This window comes from Pteronotus mesoamericanus, unplaced genomic scaffold (assembly GCF_021234165.1).
Source record: "Pteronotus mesoamericanus isolate MK-2021 breed Mesoamerican mustached bat unplaced genomic scaffold, CSHL_Meso_final contig_130, whole genome shotgun sequence".
NCBI classification, from domain to species: Eukaryota; Metazoa; Chordata; class Mammalia; order Chiroptera; family Mormoopidae; genus Pteronotus; species Pteronotus mesoamericanus.
Window position 1 is genome coordinate 2,998,804 of NW_026555060.1, and position 14,818 is coordinate 3,013,621.

At 38.3% G+C, this 14,818-nt stretch overlaps 1 protein-coding gene across 2 annotated transcripts in view; it reads right to left on the minus strand.

Annotated features, from left to right (window-relative positions):
* Window positions 1-14,567, minus strand: part of RASSF6 (Ras association domain family member 6) — a 54,154-nt gene extending 39,587 nt beyond the window's left edge. Inside the window, exons 1-2 of one of the 2 annotated variants that reach the window (XM_054591561.1) lie at window positions 14,352-14,567; window positions 3,573-3,671 (exon numbers count right to left, since the gene is read on the minus strand). In XM_054591561.1, the coding sequence (XP_054447536.1) occupies window positions 3,573-3,637 (65 nt within the window). In that variant the 5' untranslated portion in view covers window positions 3,638-3,671; window positions 14,352-14,567. Of the gene's footprint in view, window positions 1-3,572; window positions 3,672-14,351 lie in introns of those variants that run through there. The other variant, XM_054591556.1, reaches the window with a different exon arrangement.
* Window positions 14,568-14,818: the final 251 nt, after the last annotated feature.

The window sequence follows — 14,818 nt, forward strand, 5'->3', positions numbered from 1 at the left end:
TTTTCCCTTTCCAAACTGCCATCTTTCTGGTCCTTTCAACAATGCCCCTCTTGTTACCAAGTCCATCTCTTACCAGTCCCCAGGACCTTCTGTCCCTTTTCTCTTCTTGTTTATGTGGAGCCTACCTTCCCTGACCTTCATTGTCAGTCATCTGTACTTAGTATTTAAAAAAAAATAAATTTCTCAGTTTTTTATTTCAATTTTATAATTCCTCAACTTCCCTCTTCTTCTTGTATCTCCATCAATTCTTCAGTTATCTTGACATCCTGGAGTGGTGTCATATATATATTTTAAATGACATATGTAGTGGGTAATATATGTTTTTTTCCTCTGCTTTTCAAATAACATAGCTGTATATCTTTTGGACAGACCTTGTACACACACACACACACACACACACACACACACAAACACACATACACACACAGAAAAACACAGACACACACGAAGTCTGTCCAGAAAAAGTGCAGCCATTGTTATAATAATGAGGATGATTTGTGTGACATCTATGAAACCTGGCAGCCAAAGAGAGTGGGCTGGAATACAATGACAACTTCACTGAACTAGTCAGTAGGGGTGACAGATGCTGTTGAGTGAGCTTGTGTATCATGTGGCCATCGCATTCAAAATGACTGAGCTAGTCAAGCAATGGATCTGCATCAAATTTTGTGATAAGCTTGAACATTCCTCAATTGAAACTATTAGCATGATTCAGAAGGCCACAGTTATGGGCAACTGATGACTGGCAGCTGCATCACAACGTGCCTACTCATGCATCATGTCTCATGAAGTTTTTAGGCCAAATGTCAAATCATCCAGGTGACTCAGCCCCACTACAGCCCAGATTTTGTGCCCTGTGACTTTCAGTTTTTCCCAAAACTAAAATCACCGTCGAAAGGGAATAGATTTCAGAGCTTGATGAGATTCAGGAAAATACGATGGGACAGCTGATGGTGATTGGGAACTGTGTGAGGTCTCAAGATGCCTACTTTGAAGGGGACAGAATGTCATTGTCCTATGTACAATGTTTCTTGCATCTTCTTCAATAAATATCCCTATTTTTCATATTATATGCGTGGATATCTTCTGGACAGACCATGTATAACAGATTATATATGTAATTATCTCCTACATCGCTGTTCTTCCTTCCTGTTCAGTCTCTACAGTCATTTTTGCTTACTTTTCACCCAACATACTTCTTTCTGGCCTTCTTGTTTTCTGCTTTTCTTACTTTATTTCACAGTTTTCTAACCTTGGATCTTGAATCTTCTCTGTTTACATTTATTTCCTTGTTGATTTTACTCATTCTGAACTCCTGATATTCTACCCCAAACCTGTTCCTCCTATCTAGTCTTTATAATATCAGAAAATTTTAACTCTACTCTTCTGGACCAAAACTCTTTGAATCATTCTTGATTATTCTCTTTCTTCACATCCTACACCTAAATCTTTGGAAAGCCCTATTGTCTCTTCCTTCATAATATATCCAGAATCTGATCTTTTTTACCCTGCTACCGCCACTGCTGCCACCTGGGTCAAAGTACTATCATCTCTACCCTGGACTATCAGCTCCTCGATAGTTTCTCTGCTTCTACTCTTGCCTCTTCTTCAGTCTGCTCTTAACTAAACATACAGACTGATCCAGTCACCTATGTACTCAATATCCTTCGATGGTTTCTCATTGCATAAGTGGGAAATGTCGAGTCTCACGATGGCTTTTGAAACCCTCCATGTCTGGCCCCATTATGTCTCTAACTTCAGCTTCTACTGTCCTTCCTACTTCACTTCTCCACACCTGCTTCCTCTTCCTTTACAGGCATGTGACCACCTCTGTGGCCTGGGGGCTCCTAACCAGTTACCTGAACAGCTTGCTTGTTTACCTCCTTTGAGTTTTTATTCTGTTACTTCCTCACTGAAGACTTCCTAGCTATCTTATATAAAATATCAACCTGTCTTTCCACTTTCAGCACTCACTTGGTACTCCCTCTCCTGCTTTATTTTTATTCTTCATAGCTTTCTGCATTTAATAATATATATTGTTACCCATTTATCTTAACATATTGACTGTATAGTAGTTCTCCCTTATCTGCAGGGGATACATTCTAAGACCTCCAGTGGATGCCCAAAACTGCAGATAGTACCAAACCTTATATATACTATGTTTTTCTATACATACATACCTATGATATAGTTTAATTTATAAACTAGGCAATTTCATGGATGGAAGATTCTTTCTTACAATAGATCTTGGTAACAGCATTTTTTTTTTCTTATTAAGTTGAGAACTTTCACCTTTACACTTAAACGAAGCATTTACAGCTTCTTTTTGCCATATCCAAATTTCTGACATCACTCATCTAGCATTTGGGGGCCATTATTAAGTAAAATAAGAGCTACTTGAATAAAGTATCCTGACAGGCTACCTGATAGCTGATACAGCTACTAAGTGACCAATGGGTGGGAAGCCTAGACAGCCTAGGTATACTGTCCAGAAGGATGATTCGTGTCTCAGGTAGGACGGAATGGGATGGTGAGATTTCATCGCACTATTTAAAACTCATGAATTGTTTATTTTTGGAAGTTTCCATTTAATATTTTCAGGCTGCAGGTGATGAAACTGAGTAAAGTAAAACTGTGGATAAGGATGGACTACTATATTCCTCTATAGAAGACAAACCCATGAAGGTAAAATCTTTGTTCGGTTCATTGCTGAATGCTCAGGATCAAAAAGAGTACCTGTCCACAGGAAGCAGTCAATAAGTATTGGAGGAATGAGTAAATGAATCTACTCTTTTACTTTGTCTTCTTCCTACTTCTTATACTTTATGCTGTCTTCCACCAGCGGCTCTAATTCTGTTTTTAACCATATTTGTTCCCTCTGCTTCCTATTTCCCAGTTCTGTATCATTTACATTCACTTCCTTCTCTCATTTATTTGGCTTTGTTTGTCTTTCTTGTAAGACATGGCTCCTCTTCCAGGGCCACTTGTTTTTGCTTAGCATTTAATTTTTCTCTTCGTCAGCTGCTGCCCTAGCTCAGTGAAGTTCAGTTCTCATTTTTTTTCCCTTTTAATTTTTGCATCCCTACTCTATTATTCCCAAAGCAACACAAGATGCTATTTGCTGTGTATAAGAAAACAGCTGTGGGTGTTCGCCACATATTGCACAACCTAATGCTTAGAGGGAAAGAGGAGACATCAAGTGTGTCCCGAGGACAAGGGAAAGAGGGGAGAGGACAGGAAATCTTGTGTTGGACTCCTGGGCTAACTCTTCAGATAAATCATTTGTGAGCGGCCTTAGATCCTTTATTCAATGATGCTCCTGAGAATTTTACCAACTAATAAAATACATATTTAGCTTTTAGTGAAATTAGACCACAGTTTATAAAATATGAATGATTGTTCTATGAAAGACTATGATTTAGCAGTCTTTAGGAATATGTTTATTCAACTTATTTAATGTCTCTACTACTGATCTTGTGGGTCATATATCATGCTTAGAATAGCATACCGCTGGGGCATAACCTACACATGACTGGCAACTATGATAACATATAAAACAGGCACATAGTTACCCGGTAAGGAATGTCCTCTCATTGACGAAGATCCAAGAAGAGCACTGGTGGGCCATCATAGTCATCTTTTCCCCCTCTTTGGATTCATCTAAGGATACCCTAAAATATTAGAATAATATTAATGGTAGGTTCTTATGATGCATTCATAAATCAGTTTCTGACTTAAATTGAATTTTTTTGGTTGTTTTTTTGGTGTGTAGAAGTATTTGAGGGGGATTATTTAAGCAGTGTTTCATGTATGGGCATGAGGGTTGGGTTGGGGAGGGAAGGAAAGCAAAGATATTTTTTAGCATTTGCCTGCCATGGATCTCACACTGTGTACATGAGGCAATTTATACACCTTATCTCGTTTAATCCTCAGGCCATCCCAACCAGGTATGGATGTATTACCTCCATTTCAAACCCTTAGTAAGTAGTGAAACAGATGGTTTGGAGCAAGTCCTGAGTGTCTTCAAGGCCTCTACTGTTTTTTGTTTTCCATTTCACCAATGTTGTTTTTCCAGTTTGGAAAAGGTAATACAGATTAAAATTTTATGATTTTCTATAAATCAGTCCATGCTAAGATTCTTTCCCAGGATTTTTTCTATGTCTGAGGGAATTAATATTGAGGACAAATGAGATGCTCTCCAAAATCTTCAATTATAAGAAAAAGAAAATAAGCTTAGAGTTCAGTTTTAACTATAACTCACTGTGAATGAGTTTCTAAATGGCATCCTCCAGACCTATTTTTCATGATTGTTCCCAAGATAAGTTTTTTGGGAACAAGTAATAATGTGGTTTCTTTTTCCCTATCTCCCAACGCCCTTTCCCCAGCCCCAACTCACTTAAGTTTTAAGATGCTTAGGTGTTTTCCTGTTCTTATTACTCAACATGTGTTTTTGAGAAAAATCTTTTTTTTTTCTATTTTAAACTGGAAATTATATTCTTCATATAATTTAGGGAAAATAGTACTAAAGTGAGAGGAACATATAATTTAATTTTGACAATCTCTAATGAAAGATGATAAAGAGGACATATGAAGAAATATTGCGCAACTTAACAAATAGTCTTCCCAGGGCTAGTCAACTTGAGAGACTGAAAACTGTGAGACAGAAAGAAAGGCAGACAGGGTGGAACACTATTCCTATGGAAGTGCAATACAAACCACAGTGTTGACCCATGATAAATGCTAATGATTTGCACATTTATTAGAAAAATCCTGGATCAAAGTTATGCTGATAATCACTTCACAGTTGATGGCTGCATTAGCTACACTCCTGCTAAAGAATGTATCCAGTATGTCCAAATTTGGCATTACCCCTGTTATAAAGAATCTTATTTCTGAATTTTTAGTATTTGACTTGGAATACAACTTAAGGATTTTTTTTTCCCATTTTTAAATGTATCCGCAGTTCTGATATGACCAAGTTTTAGTGATTTAAAAGTTATCCTCCTGTTCCACCTCTGTATAAATGCATAGGTGTGGGAGTGCATGAGGCTGCTGCACAACTTATATTTTATTAAGAAGTATAAAGATAAAAAGAGAGAAGCCACATGAAGAATTCTGCCCAGCTGGAATAACGTTTATGAAGGCTTCCTACTTATATTTTATAGTAAAATCTCCAGAAATTCATTTTAAAAATGTAGATGTTTTACTGTTATTATATCTTAAAATAAAATTTCCAGAGACTTGTGGGAAAAATATCTAGTCAATTTTACACTTCTGCTTACTTAGCAGCTCAGTGTTATTTTCTTTAAGAAGATACTAAAACCCAAAGGTTTCCATGATCCGAAAAGAGGCATTTTGCAATCCCTTAACTTTTTGTGGCAACATGGGAATGCAAGATAGCTATAGTAGAGAGGAGATTGAAAGGCAAAGTTTGGAGATGTGAAGAAAGGAGAAAACTGTACTAGGTAAACTGAAAAACTACAAAATAAGTGACTCAAGGCAAGGAAGGATGGGCCAGTTTGGTAAGCCTGTTTTTGGAGTATTTCTAGAAAGAACTTTCTCCTGTGAGATTCTGTGTGAAGAAACCTATTGAGTTACAGACATTCAATCCAAACTGGCTGAACTCTGCCATTCCTGCAAACACAATTTTAAGTTTTCAGGCAGCTAAAATCAAGCTCAGACTCGCAGGTTGATGGAGCATGATGTAACATCCTTGGAGTCTCTTTCAGGCTCCAGAGCTGTGGTCAGACATGAATAATATCCTCCCTTAGGTCTTCATGTAAATGATATTAAGGAATGACCAGAGATTTTAAGTATAATAATTTCTAGTTATTCCATCTTGCAGAAATGAAATATTTAATTATCATTGCTTCAAGCCTATAGAATCACAAAGGATATAGCCAGAATAAAAAGGTAGGCTGGAGAGAAAAGATCATTTTTTTTTTTAATTTAAAAACAGAGGGGGAGGAATTTCCTTCTTCTTCTTCTGAATCAGATAATTTTGGCTGGGGCAGGCTGTGTGGAAGATATTTCATGTCTTTTTTTCTCCAGGAGAAAGACAATGCAAAATAAAATAAAATAAATAAAATAAAATAAACAAAAAAAGCTATTCTCACAAAATCCCTGATGCATATTTTTCCTTCTAGCACATTGTTACAATCTATAACCTAGTAGAAAGCCATGAGTTCCTCTCACCAGGCATATTGTAATAATCTCTAAACTGAATGCCTGACTAGTTTCCCATTATGCTTTTACCATTGTTATCTCACATCTTCCTGTTTACAAACCATCCTGGGGTCTCATTCCTAAGCAAATACAGCCCAAGCCTCTTAACCTGACACTCAGGCTTTCTGCAATTCCACCCAAGAATTTCAAACTCAAAACTGAAGCTTTTCTTTAACATCAGGCCTTCTGGTCTAAAGAGTCTTCTCACCAGTTCCTTCGCACAAGAGGGCCCTCATCTCTGCAGGTCCAGATTCCTGCTTCCTTCTCGCCCTTGCTCAAGTGGGACCTTATCTAATCTCCTATCGCCTGTTACCTACACTGCTGTGATGTCATGTTCTGCATTCCACCTTGCATTGTTGTTTTGATTAATGTCTTTTCTACTCATATCCTCTTGCTCAAAGAATGTGTTTCTTTAGTTGGGAATGTCATCCTCTTTGATAGCACCTCGTTTGGGAGGAAGGGGATCTCATGGAGAGCACTAAAGCCAGAAGGGTCAGAGGCTCAGCAAACTGGGCAAATTAACTCTGTAGGTCAGAAGCTACAGGAGCATTTTATGCTGCCGTGGGACCGAGCCACAGCATGCTCCATGAGCCCCACAAACCCTAGTCACTCCTTGACAGGATTTACTCTGGGTTGTTTGGTTACACAGCCCTTGCTCTTGTTTCTACAACCTGACTTTTGTCCCTGGATTTGTCATTCTGATCACCCACAAAAAAGTTATGGATGCATCCTAGTAAGATTTCCCCTGTGGTTTACCTTGCTGCCCAAACACTATCTTCTCCCTCCTGAATCCAGACTATTTATCATCTATTCCTTAATTTACCCCTCCTAATACTTCTCCTCCTACATTCCAACAGTTCATTTTCCCTCATTATTTTCTCTGTCTCTTAGCAACATTTCACAAGGTTGAATCTTCCTGTCTTTTGAAACACTTCTTTCCTTATGGCTTTTTTAAAAGATATTATTTATTTATTTTTAGAGAGAGGGGAAGGGAGGGAGAAGGAGGAGGAAAGAAACATCAATGTGTGATTGTCTCTTGTGGGCCGCCCCCCCCCCCCACCCGCCCACCGCCTGCCGAGCCCTGGCCTGCAATCCAGGCATGTGCCCTGGCTGGGAATGGAACCAGTGACCCTTTGGTCCGTAGGCTGGTGCTCAATCCAGTGAGCCACACCAGCCAGGGCTCCTTATGGCTTTTTTAAGCAATCACGCCACCTTGCCTTATTTTTTTGCTGTTTCATAAGTCTCAACGTACTAGCCTCCTCTGCCGACATCTCCTCTAACAATCACAAAATGCTGGCTTGTTCTGTCCTTGGCCATCCTCTGTATCTACACATTCTTCCAGGCAATCTAACCCATCTTCAGCCCAGCCTCTCTGCTGAGCTCCAGACTCCTGCCACTACATAATCTTTCTGGATGTGTAACTGCCATCTCAATATCAGCATGGCCAAAACGGGACCCCTGGCATTCTCCCGTGCTCCAGAATTCCCACTTCCACAATCCTTCCCTATCTGCCTAATTAAGCATAAAACTAAGACTCCGTCTTATTTTTCCTTCTTTCATCATAACCAGATTCCAATCCAGAAGTAAGTTCTATTGCAATTTGAACTCAAAATCTATTTCCAAAGCTACCACTTTGAGCCAAGCCACCATCATCTCTCTCCTGGATTATTCCATCAGCCTCCTGATTGGTCTCCCTGCATCCACACTGTGACCAGTATTCCATTCTCCACAGAGCATCTGGCATGATAATCTGAAAGATTGAATCAGACTTTGCTGTGCCGTGATTAAAATCTTGCAAAGACTTCCAAGAATGAACCAGAACAAAAGATAACCTCTTTTCAAGGACTCATGAGGTCCTGTCAATCTCTTTAGTTCTCACTCCATTTTATTTACATTGGTTTCCTTTCTGGTTCTCAATCACCTCCTAACCTTTTCCTGTCTCAAGGGTTTAAACTTGCTGCTCCTCCTAGTTGGAGCACCTCTCCCTCGATGTCACATGACCACCTATTTCCCATCATACAGGTCTCAGTCCAAGTGTCTCTCCCCTCAGAGGCTTTCCCTATGCAAGTCTCTGTCACGCTTATATTATTTTCATCTAGTTACATGACATTATCTGAAAAGATCTTATTTACTTACATTGTCTGTCTTCCCTAACTATAACATTAATTTCTTACAGTAGGGGCTTTTTAAAATTTACATGTGTACATCCAGCTATTAGAATGTTGCCTGGAACATGGAAAGAATTCAATTAATATTTGTTGAGTGACTGACTAAATGTGAAGTTGCAGATATGGCCCAAAGGATTAAGAATTACAGATAAAACTTTTCTAGACCTCAGTTAAAATGATATTTTAGTTGAGACGAGAAGTTGCAGATATTCTGAACGGAAGAACCACTGATGGAAGCCTCTCACGATCACAGAGTGCAAGCTGACAGTGAGGAGCCGCAGAATCCTTGCAGCGGCTTCCCGATTGGCTTCCTGTTCGTATTCAGAAGATAGCTGACGTATCATTAAAGATGGCACACAACAGCTCTGGAAACTTGGGATCTAGGCTGAAGCCAAGCAGAAGGTTTCAGATAGGATTAAGGGATTTCAAAAGCCCTTCCTATTATTCTCTGACCTTAGGAAGAAAGATAATTGAATGGAATTTAGGGAAGAGAATAAAAACCGGATAAAATTTTCGTTCATAGGCTGCAAATTTCAATTGAATAAGAAACACTATTGACCATGTCTGAATCTAAAAATTGGCTAAGCAAAATATTCAAACAGTCTAAATACCTGAAAGGTAAAAATCTCATTTTATTGTTAGTTGCTGAAATGATTGATAGATCTATGAATTCAAATAGTATTCCCTCCCCATTCCCATTAACCATGATTCACAGCAAACTAAAACCTGGTTGGGCCCTTATGCATACCTTTTAAATCATAAAGACTTGGTAGATTTAAGAGTCTGAGCTAGTTTCTCTAAAGACTTAGGAGAAGGATAACAGAGGTCATGATTAGCAGAGATGGGGAGATTTATGAAAACAGGAAAAATTATAGATATAGATGCCTAGAGTTCTTACTTTGGACATGCACAATTATTTTGAGAGGCCATTATAAACTATGACTTGAAGAAGATGGCAGTTATTACAAATCTATGTCCTTTACTGGGCAGGCTCTTCAGTCCAGAGACCAGAGCTTATTGATTAGATTGTGTATGAAATATGATTATTTAATAAATGTGGTATTTTTTTCATTTTGTCCAGAGAGAATGGAACTCAAGAGATTGTAATTAGGTATGTTAGCAATGAAGTTTTGGAGAAATAAACAGTTCCGAAAGTACTAGGTCGGCGTAGGTTCACACAAGCCAAGGTGGCTCCACAGGGAAGGAAAGAGGCAAGGCAGGTAGAATGGGTCTGAGCAGGCAGGCGGACCAGGAGCCTGCGCAGGTGGAACGGGAGCATTGAGCATGCGGGCAGCATCAGTGGTTGCCTCCGCCTGCTCTGTGTCCTGCCTGCCTGTGGGTTTGGCCTCACGGGCCAGTCGCCAGAAGGAAGCCAGAGGATCGAAGGGGAGTCCAAGCCGCAATGAACTCAAAGGGGCTTGTCATTTAAAAATACCTTCCTGTGCCCAAACATGGATTAATAAAATGGTTACTTGTTTCAAAAGTGGATAATTTAGTTCACTCCATTGTATGGTCAACAAATATTTCATGAATTTCTTCTCTGGCTCCACTCCCGTGCCAGCCACAGGAAGTGCAGCCTATATGTCTGTCTGCAATGCTTGATTCCTGAGGCCAGTGAGGGCATGCGGTATTATGATGGTCATAATTTTACAATGAACAAAAAAAAACCCCCCAAAAAACAGAGATGCTAAATTCCCTAGGTTCCCCAGCCAAAGTGACTTTCTGCTGCCACTCAATTTTCACAGGAAAATATCTGCAGCTTTCTAATTACTTGCTGCTTCCTCTTTCTAGTATATTTTATTTTACTTAATTTGACTATGTGTTCATTTAGAATAAGATTATTGCTTATTTCAGTTTTGTATTACCTAGAGTGAATATAGATATCCAAGTATATAATACAAGTATATAGATAAAACATATGTAAAATAATGAATATATTCAATATATGGGGAGTTATATTAAAATATTAACAGCAAAATTGAGAGATATAAAATTAGGTGATAATTATTTTTTATTTCATAAGTACTTTTAAAATTGTATGCAAGGAACATATATAACAAACACCATAAAAGTTACTAAAAAACCCTAGAAACTAACACATCAGAACAGCAAGTATATATTTCAATTATGAAGTGAGATTATATTCAAGGCTGTACACATGAAGTTCTTTTTTTAATTATTGTTTTGGCTTGAAGAAGCAATGGAAAGTTACAAATATGTATTCTGATCCCAAATAAAGCTCTAAAGAAAATAAAGTTTTCTCTAAGCTCTGACCTGGTATTTTGAAGTTGAGAAGAAAATATTTACATACAATTGTCTCATTTCAAGGAAATCAGAAAAAAAGACTGTATAATTCTATCCATTATCCAAAAGAGTCAAGAAACGTGTGGTTTCTGGGAAATATTTGGCTCCATATTTTTTTCTAAAGAATGTGTCTTATTTGTAAAGATGGTAAAAGTTTAAGAGCTGGAGTACATAAACTATCATTTTATTAAATGATATTGATTGCAGCTAGGAAATGTTTGTTTTGAGACAAAAATAAACAAAAATGTATCATAGTGCCTGAATTTATGACAGGACTAAACAGGATGTGGCTCAAACACCCAAACTTCTATGTGAGTGTGCCATTACTCTCAGTTCAGGTGGAATCTGATTTGAAATGCCAAACCATTAATATTCTATTGCAATTTACACAGCGCTAAGGCCATGTGCTTTGTTCTTCCCGGAGTGCCCTCAGGGAAGTGAAGGGAGCAAGAGTAGAAGAAGCAGCAAACTAGCTTTATGCCTCAAAGCATCTTGCCAGCACACAGTCTGGAAGGGAGCTGCTCAGACTGTCAACGCATCTTCTGGAACCGCAGCTGTGGTACAACGCAAGGATTTTTTGCTTTATCTGACTTTCCAAGTGGAGATTCTAAGGTTGACTTGACAGGCGTCCTGACTCATCTCTCCTGTTCACATGCTGTCTGCAAAAGAATTGGGACTCTGCTCTTGAGCTCCAGTTACTAGGCTCTGGGATGATGATGAAGAAGAAGTTGTCCTTTGGCCATTTCAACTACTGAAATGACACCCTCATCACTGAAAAAGAAGACACTTCCATGTTCAACTACTGAAAGCAGTAGTATTAGTTTGGTACTTGAGATAATGTTACGAAGTGATGTAATCACTATATTTGAAAGCTTTGAAAGACAGAAAATTAATTTTTGTAACCAAGCCTAACCCTCTCTAAACCCTAGACTTTACTGCAAAGAGAGAATATTCAGAAGATGTTCTTTCTCAGGGGTTCTATTTTCAATTGACCCATACTTGAGTATTTTTTAAAAATGTAAAGTTTTATATGAAGCCCATGCAGCTCTAACAATCCTAAATTTTCTGTCTGCATTGTAAGAAATGAATGTCCTTTACTATACAAGCAAATTGAATGTTAACCTTAGATTTTGATTTCAATTAAAAGTAGAGTATGCTTCTTATTTTAGGGAGTTAATAAATATCAGGTGTAAATCTTTAACTTACATCTTAAAAAGATGTCATATACATGTTGTACTATTTTGAATATATTTCAAATCAATTTTTTTCTTAATCACAGTTGGTTATTTCTCTCTTTTTCTCTCCCTCTCCCAAAACATTTAATAGTTTACCATAAAATGTTATATGTATTAGAAATACTACATGTATACTAAAACAGACTTTAGGAAGATTTACCCCAAGTTATGTGGTTCTTTTATAAGATTTTAGATAAACCACACTAGATGCAATCAGACCCTAGAACACAATAGTGTAGTAAAGTTCAGTTTGGTTGCCTTTAGAATTCTATCCACAATTTTCAAGTAAATGAAAAGTACATTGGAGAATTTTAATTCTTCAATTTGAGAAAAAAGATCGTGTCCATGGATAGATGAATAGTTAAGATATAGTATATACAAGAGTGGGCAAGAGTAGGTTTAGAGTAGTGAATGTGTGAAACAGAGTTTATTTGCTATTTTAATAATCATAATCTGCATACCTTTTTTCATAAGAACAATTGTAAGCCTGCTTTTGCCCACCCCTGTATGTACAATGGACTATTACCCAGCACTAAAAAAGAATGAAATCTTGCCATTTATGACACATGAATGGATTTAAAGGGTATTATGCTAAGGGAAATAAGTCAGGCACAGAAAGATAAACACTGTATAGTTTCACTTATATGTGGAATCTAAAATGAAACAAAACAAAAACAGACTCATAAAAGTAGAGACCAAAGGGATAGTTATGGGGGGGGGTTGATGGATGAAAAGAGGAGGGGAGTATAGTCAATAATATTGTGATAAGGTTACATGGCGACAGATCATTTTAGAATTAGTGGGGTAATAACATGGCTAAGGTATTAAATGATCAATCACTGCATTGTACACTTGATTGGTTATAACTGATATAACCAATATAAGACTGTATGTCAACTATTCTTAAATAAAAAATAAATTTAAGAAAGCCAGGTAATATCAGTGTTCAAAAAAGCAATGAGGATATTAAATTAGGATTAACTGCAAACTACTTAAATATTTTATACTGATAAAATAAGAAGATAAAATTTCATCAAGGAAAGTACTCTGTTAGTCACAAAACTACCACATTTGCCCCTTCCTCGAAGTTATCAACATTAACAAAATTAGCAGCATTAACAAAATTTCATAATAAGGTCACTTACCTATAATTTAAGAGGCAAAGAGCAACAAGAAAGAGGTATTTTTCTTTATATTTCTTGATCACCAACACAAATGGAGTCTACGTCACTTCAATACAAACAATAAAATAATGTGCCACAATGTAAGGACATGGAGTCTGTGGTCTAATTTTCTCCAGTTACTCAAGGGGCAATCTCTCTTATAAAACTCAAATATCATGGGTTCCACAATATGAGATCGTGTGTAACTCTCTTATTAAAATTGTGTCTTATATAACAGATGATTAGAAATGTGATCTTTCCAAAGAAAAAGTGATTGAGTAGCAAGTAAGTTTGAATTTGCCACTATCTACTCTATTTAAAAAATGGCAAGAAGTCAGATGATTTCCTTGCCACTAAGAAAGGTAATACTTTTCCCACATACCATCTGCTCACATGTCTTCGATCTGCTCTCTGGAAACTGGTTCAACTCCAGTACCTCTGCACTGTCTAGAGTCTCCCCAGCTCAGCTCATGCTTCCTGATCTGGCTCCTCTGGCAGGGCAGCTTATTTCTTAATGCTAATAGGAGGTACCGTTTATAGAACACTTGCTAAGTATTTTGTACCCATCTAAGCCTTATTGGCAGATCCTGTTAGGATGCTCATTTTTATAGGTAATAAACTGAGGCTTGGATAAGTTAAGTAACTTGCTAAGGGACAATATGCTAAGTGGCAGAGCCAGGATTTGAACCTATGTCTCTCCTGCCTCTGAATATTTTCCTTAACTCACAGACTCCCATTTAATTGGTTAGGATTATTCTTTCATTGTTTTGTGTGGTCTTATATCAGAAATCCTTTTCTTTTTCTTTTTCTTTCTTTTTTTTGGGGGGGGAGAAATCTCTGTAGCTTTGTGGGGGAAAAAAATGTTAAGCTGAGCCCTCAATTAAAAAGATCTTTCATGCCTGCTGATTCAATGCAATATTGTAACCCTAAGGACACTCAGAGCAAGGAGTCTAGTGTCTCTGGAGAGTAAGTGCAATTCCAGGTCAAGTGCTCACTGAACTATTTCCCTGGTGAAAAGGGAGGAGGGGCTCAGCAGCCACACTAACCTCCATACCTTCCCCACTCCCTCCCTCCTTTTCCTGCTCCTCACATCCATACCTCGGTCACGAAAGAGCATTCTGAAAAAATCAAGAGGAAAAGTAATGTCCGGGTCTCAGGTTGCTCTGATGCGTTCAGCTGGGCTGCCTAGGGATTCTGCTTTCCCTACCCCCATTTTCACCTGTTTTTCACACTCTGAGCCAAAGGGGCCTTTTTACCTTAGTTTTCAGGCTGAAGTTGCTCGGAGAGTGTGCTCCCCTGGCTGGTCACAAACTGTAGGAAAGTCAGCGCTCGCTCACCTGTCCCGAAGGTCCGTGCCAAGAGCAGGAGGAGGGGCGCGCAGGGCCTACCTGAGCACCGCCGGGGCTCTGCTCCCGGCAGGCAGTCCTCCTCCGCGCGCAAGGTCATCAAGCCTAAGGAGCTGTTAATTATTACTTTTTTTCACTACCGCAGGGAACTGTCAGAAACCTGAGCCACTCCCTGTGCCTCAGTGCATGTTGGGAGTGTTTACTTTTTTCCTTAGGATCAGCTGATAGGAACACTCCTTTCCTCCGTGTCACGGTTTGAGAAGTGAGTTGACGTTCTGATTAACGCTTTAACCACTGAAATGGACTGATTCTAATATCCACTCTCTACTCTATCCAGATTATGGAGAAATAGCCTATATAAAAAATGATCGCGACTA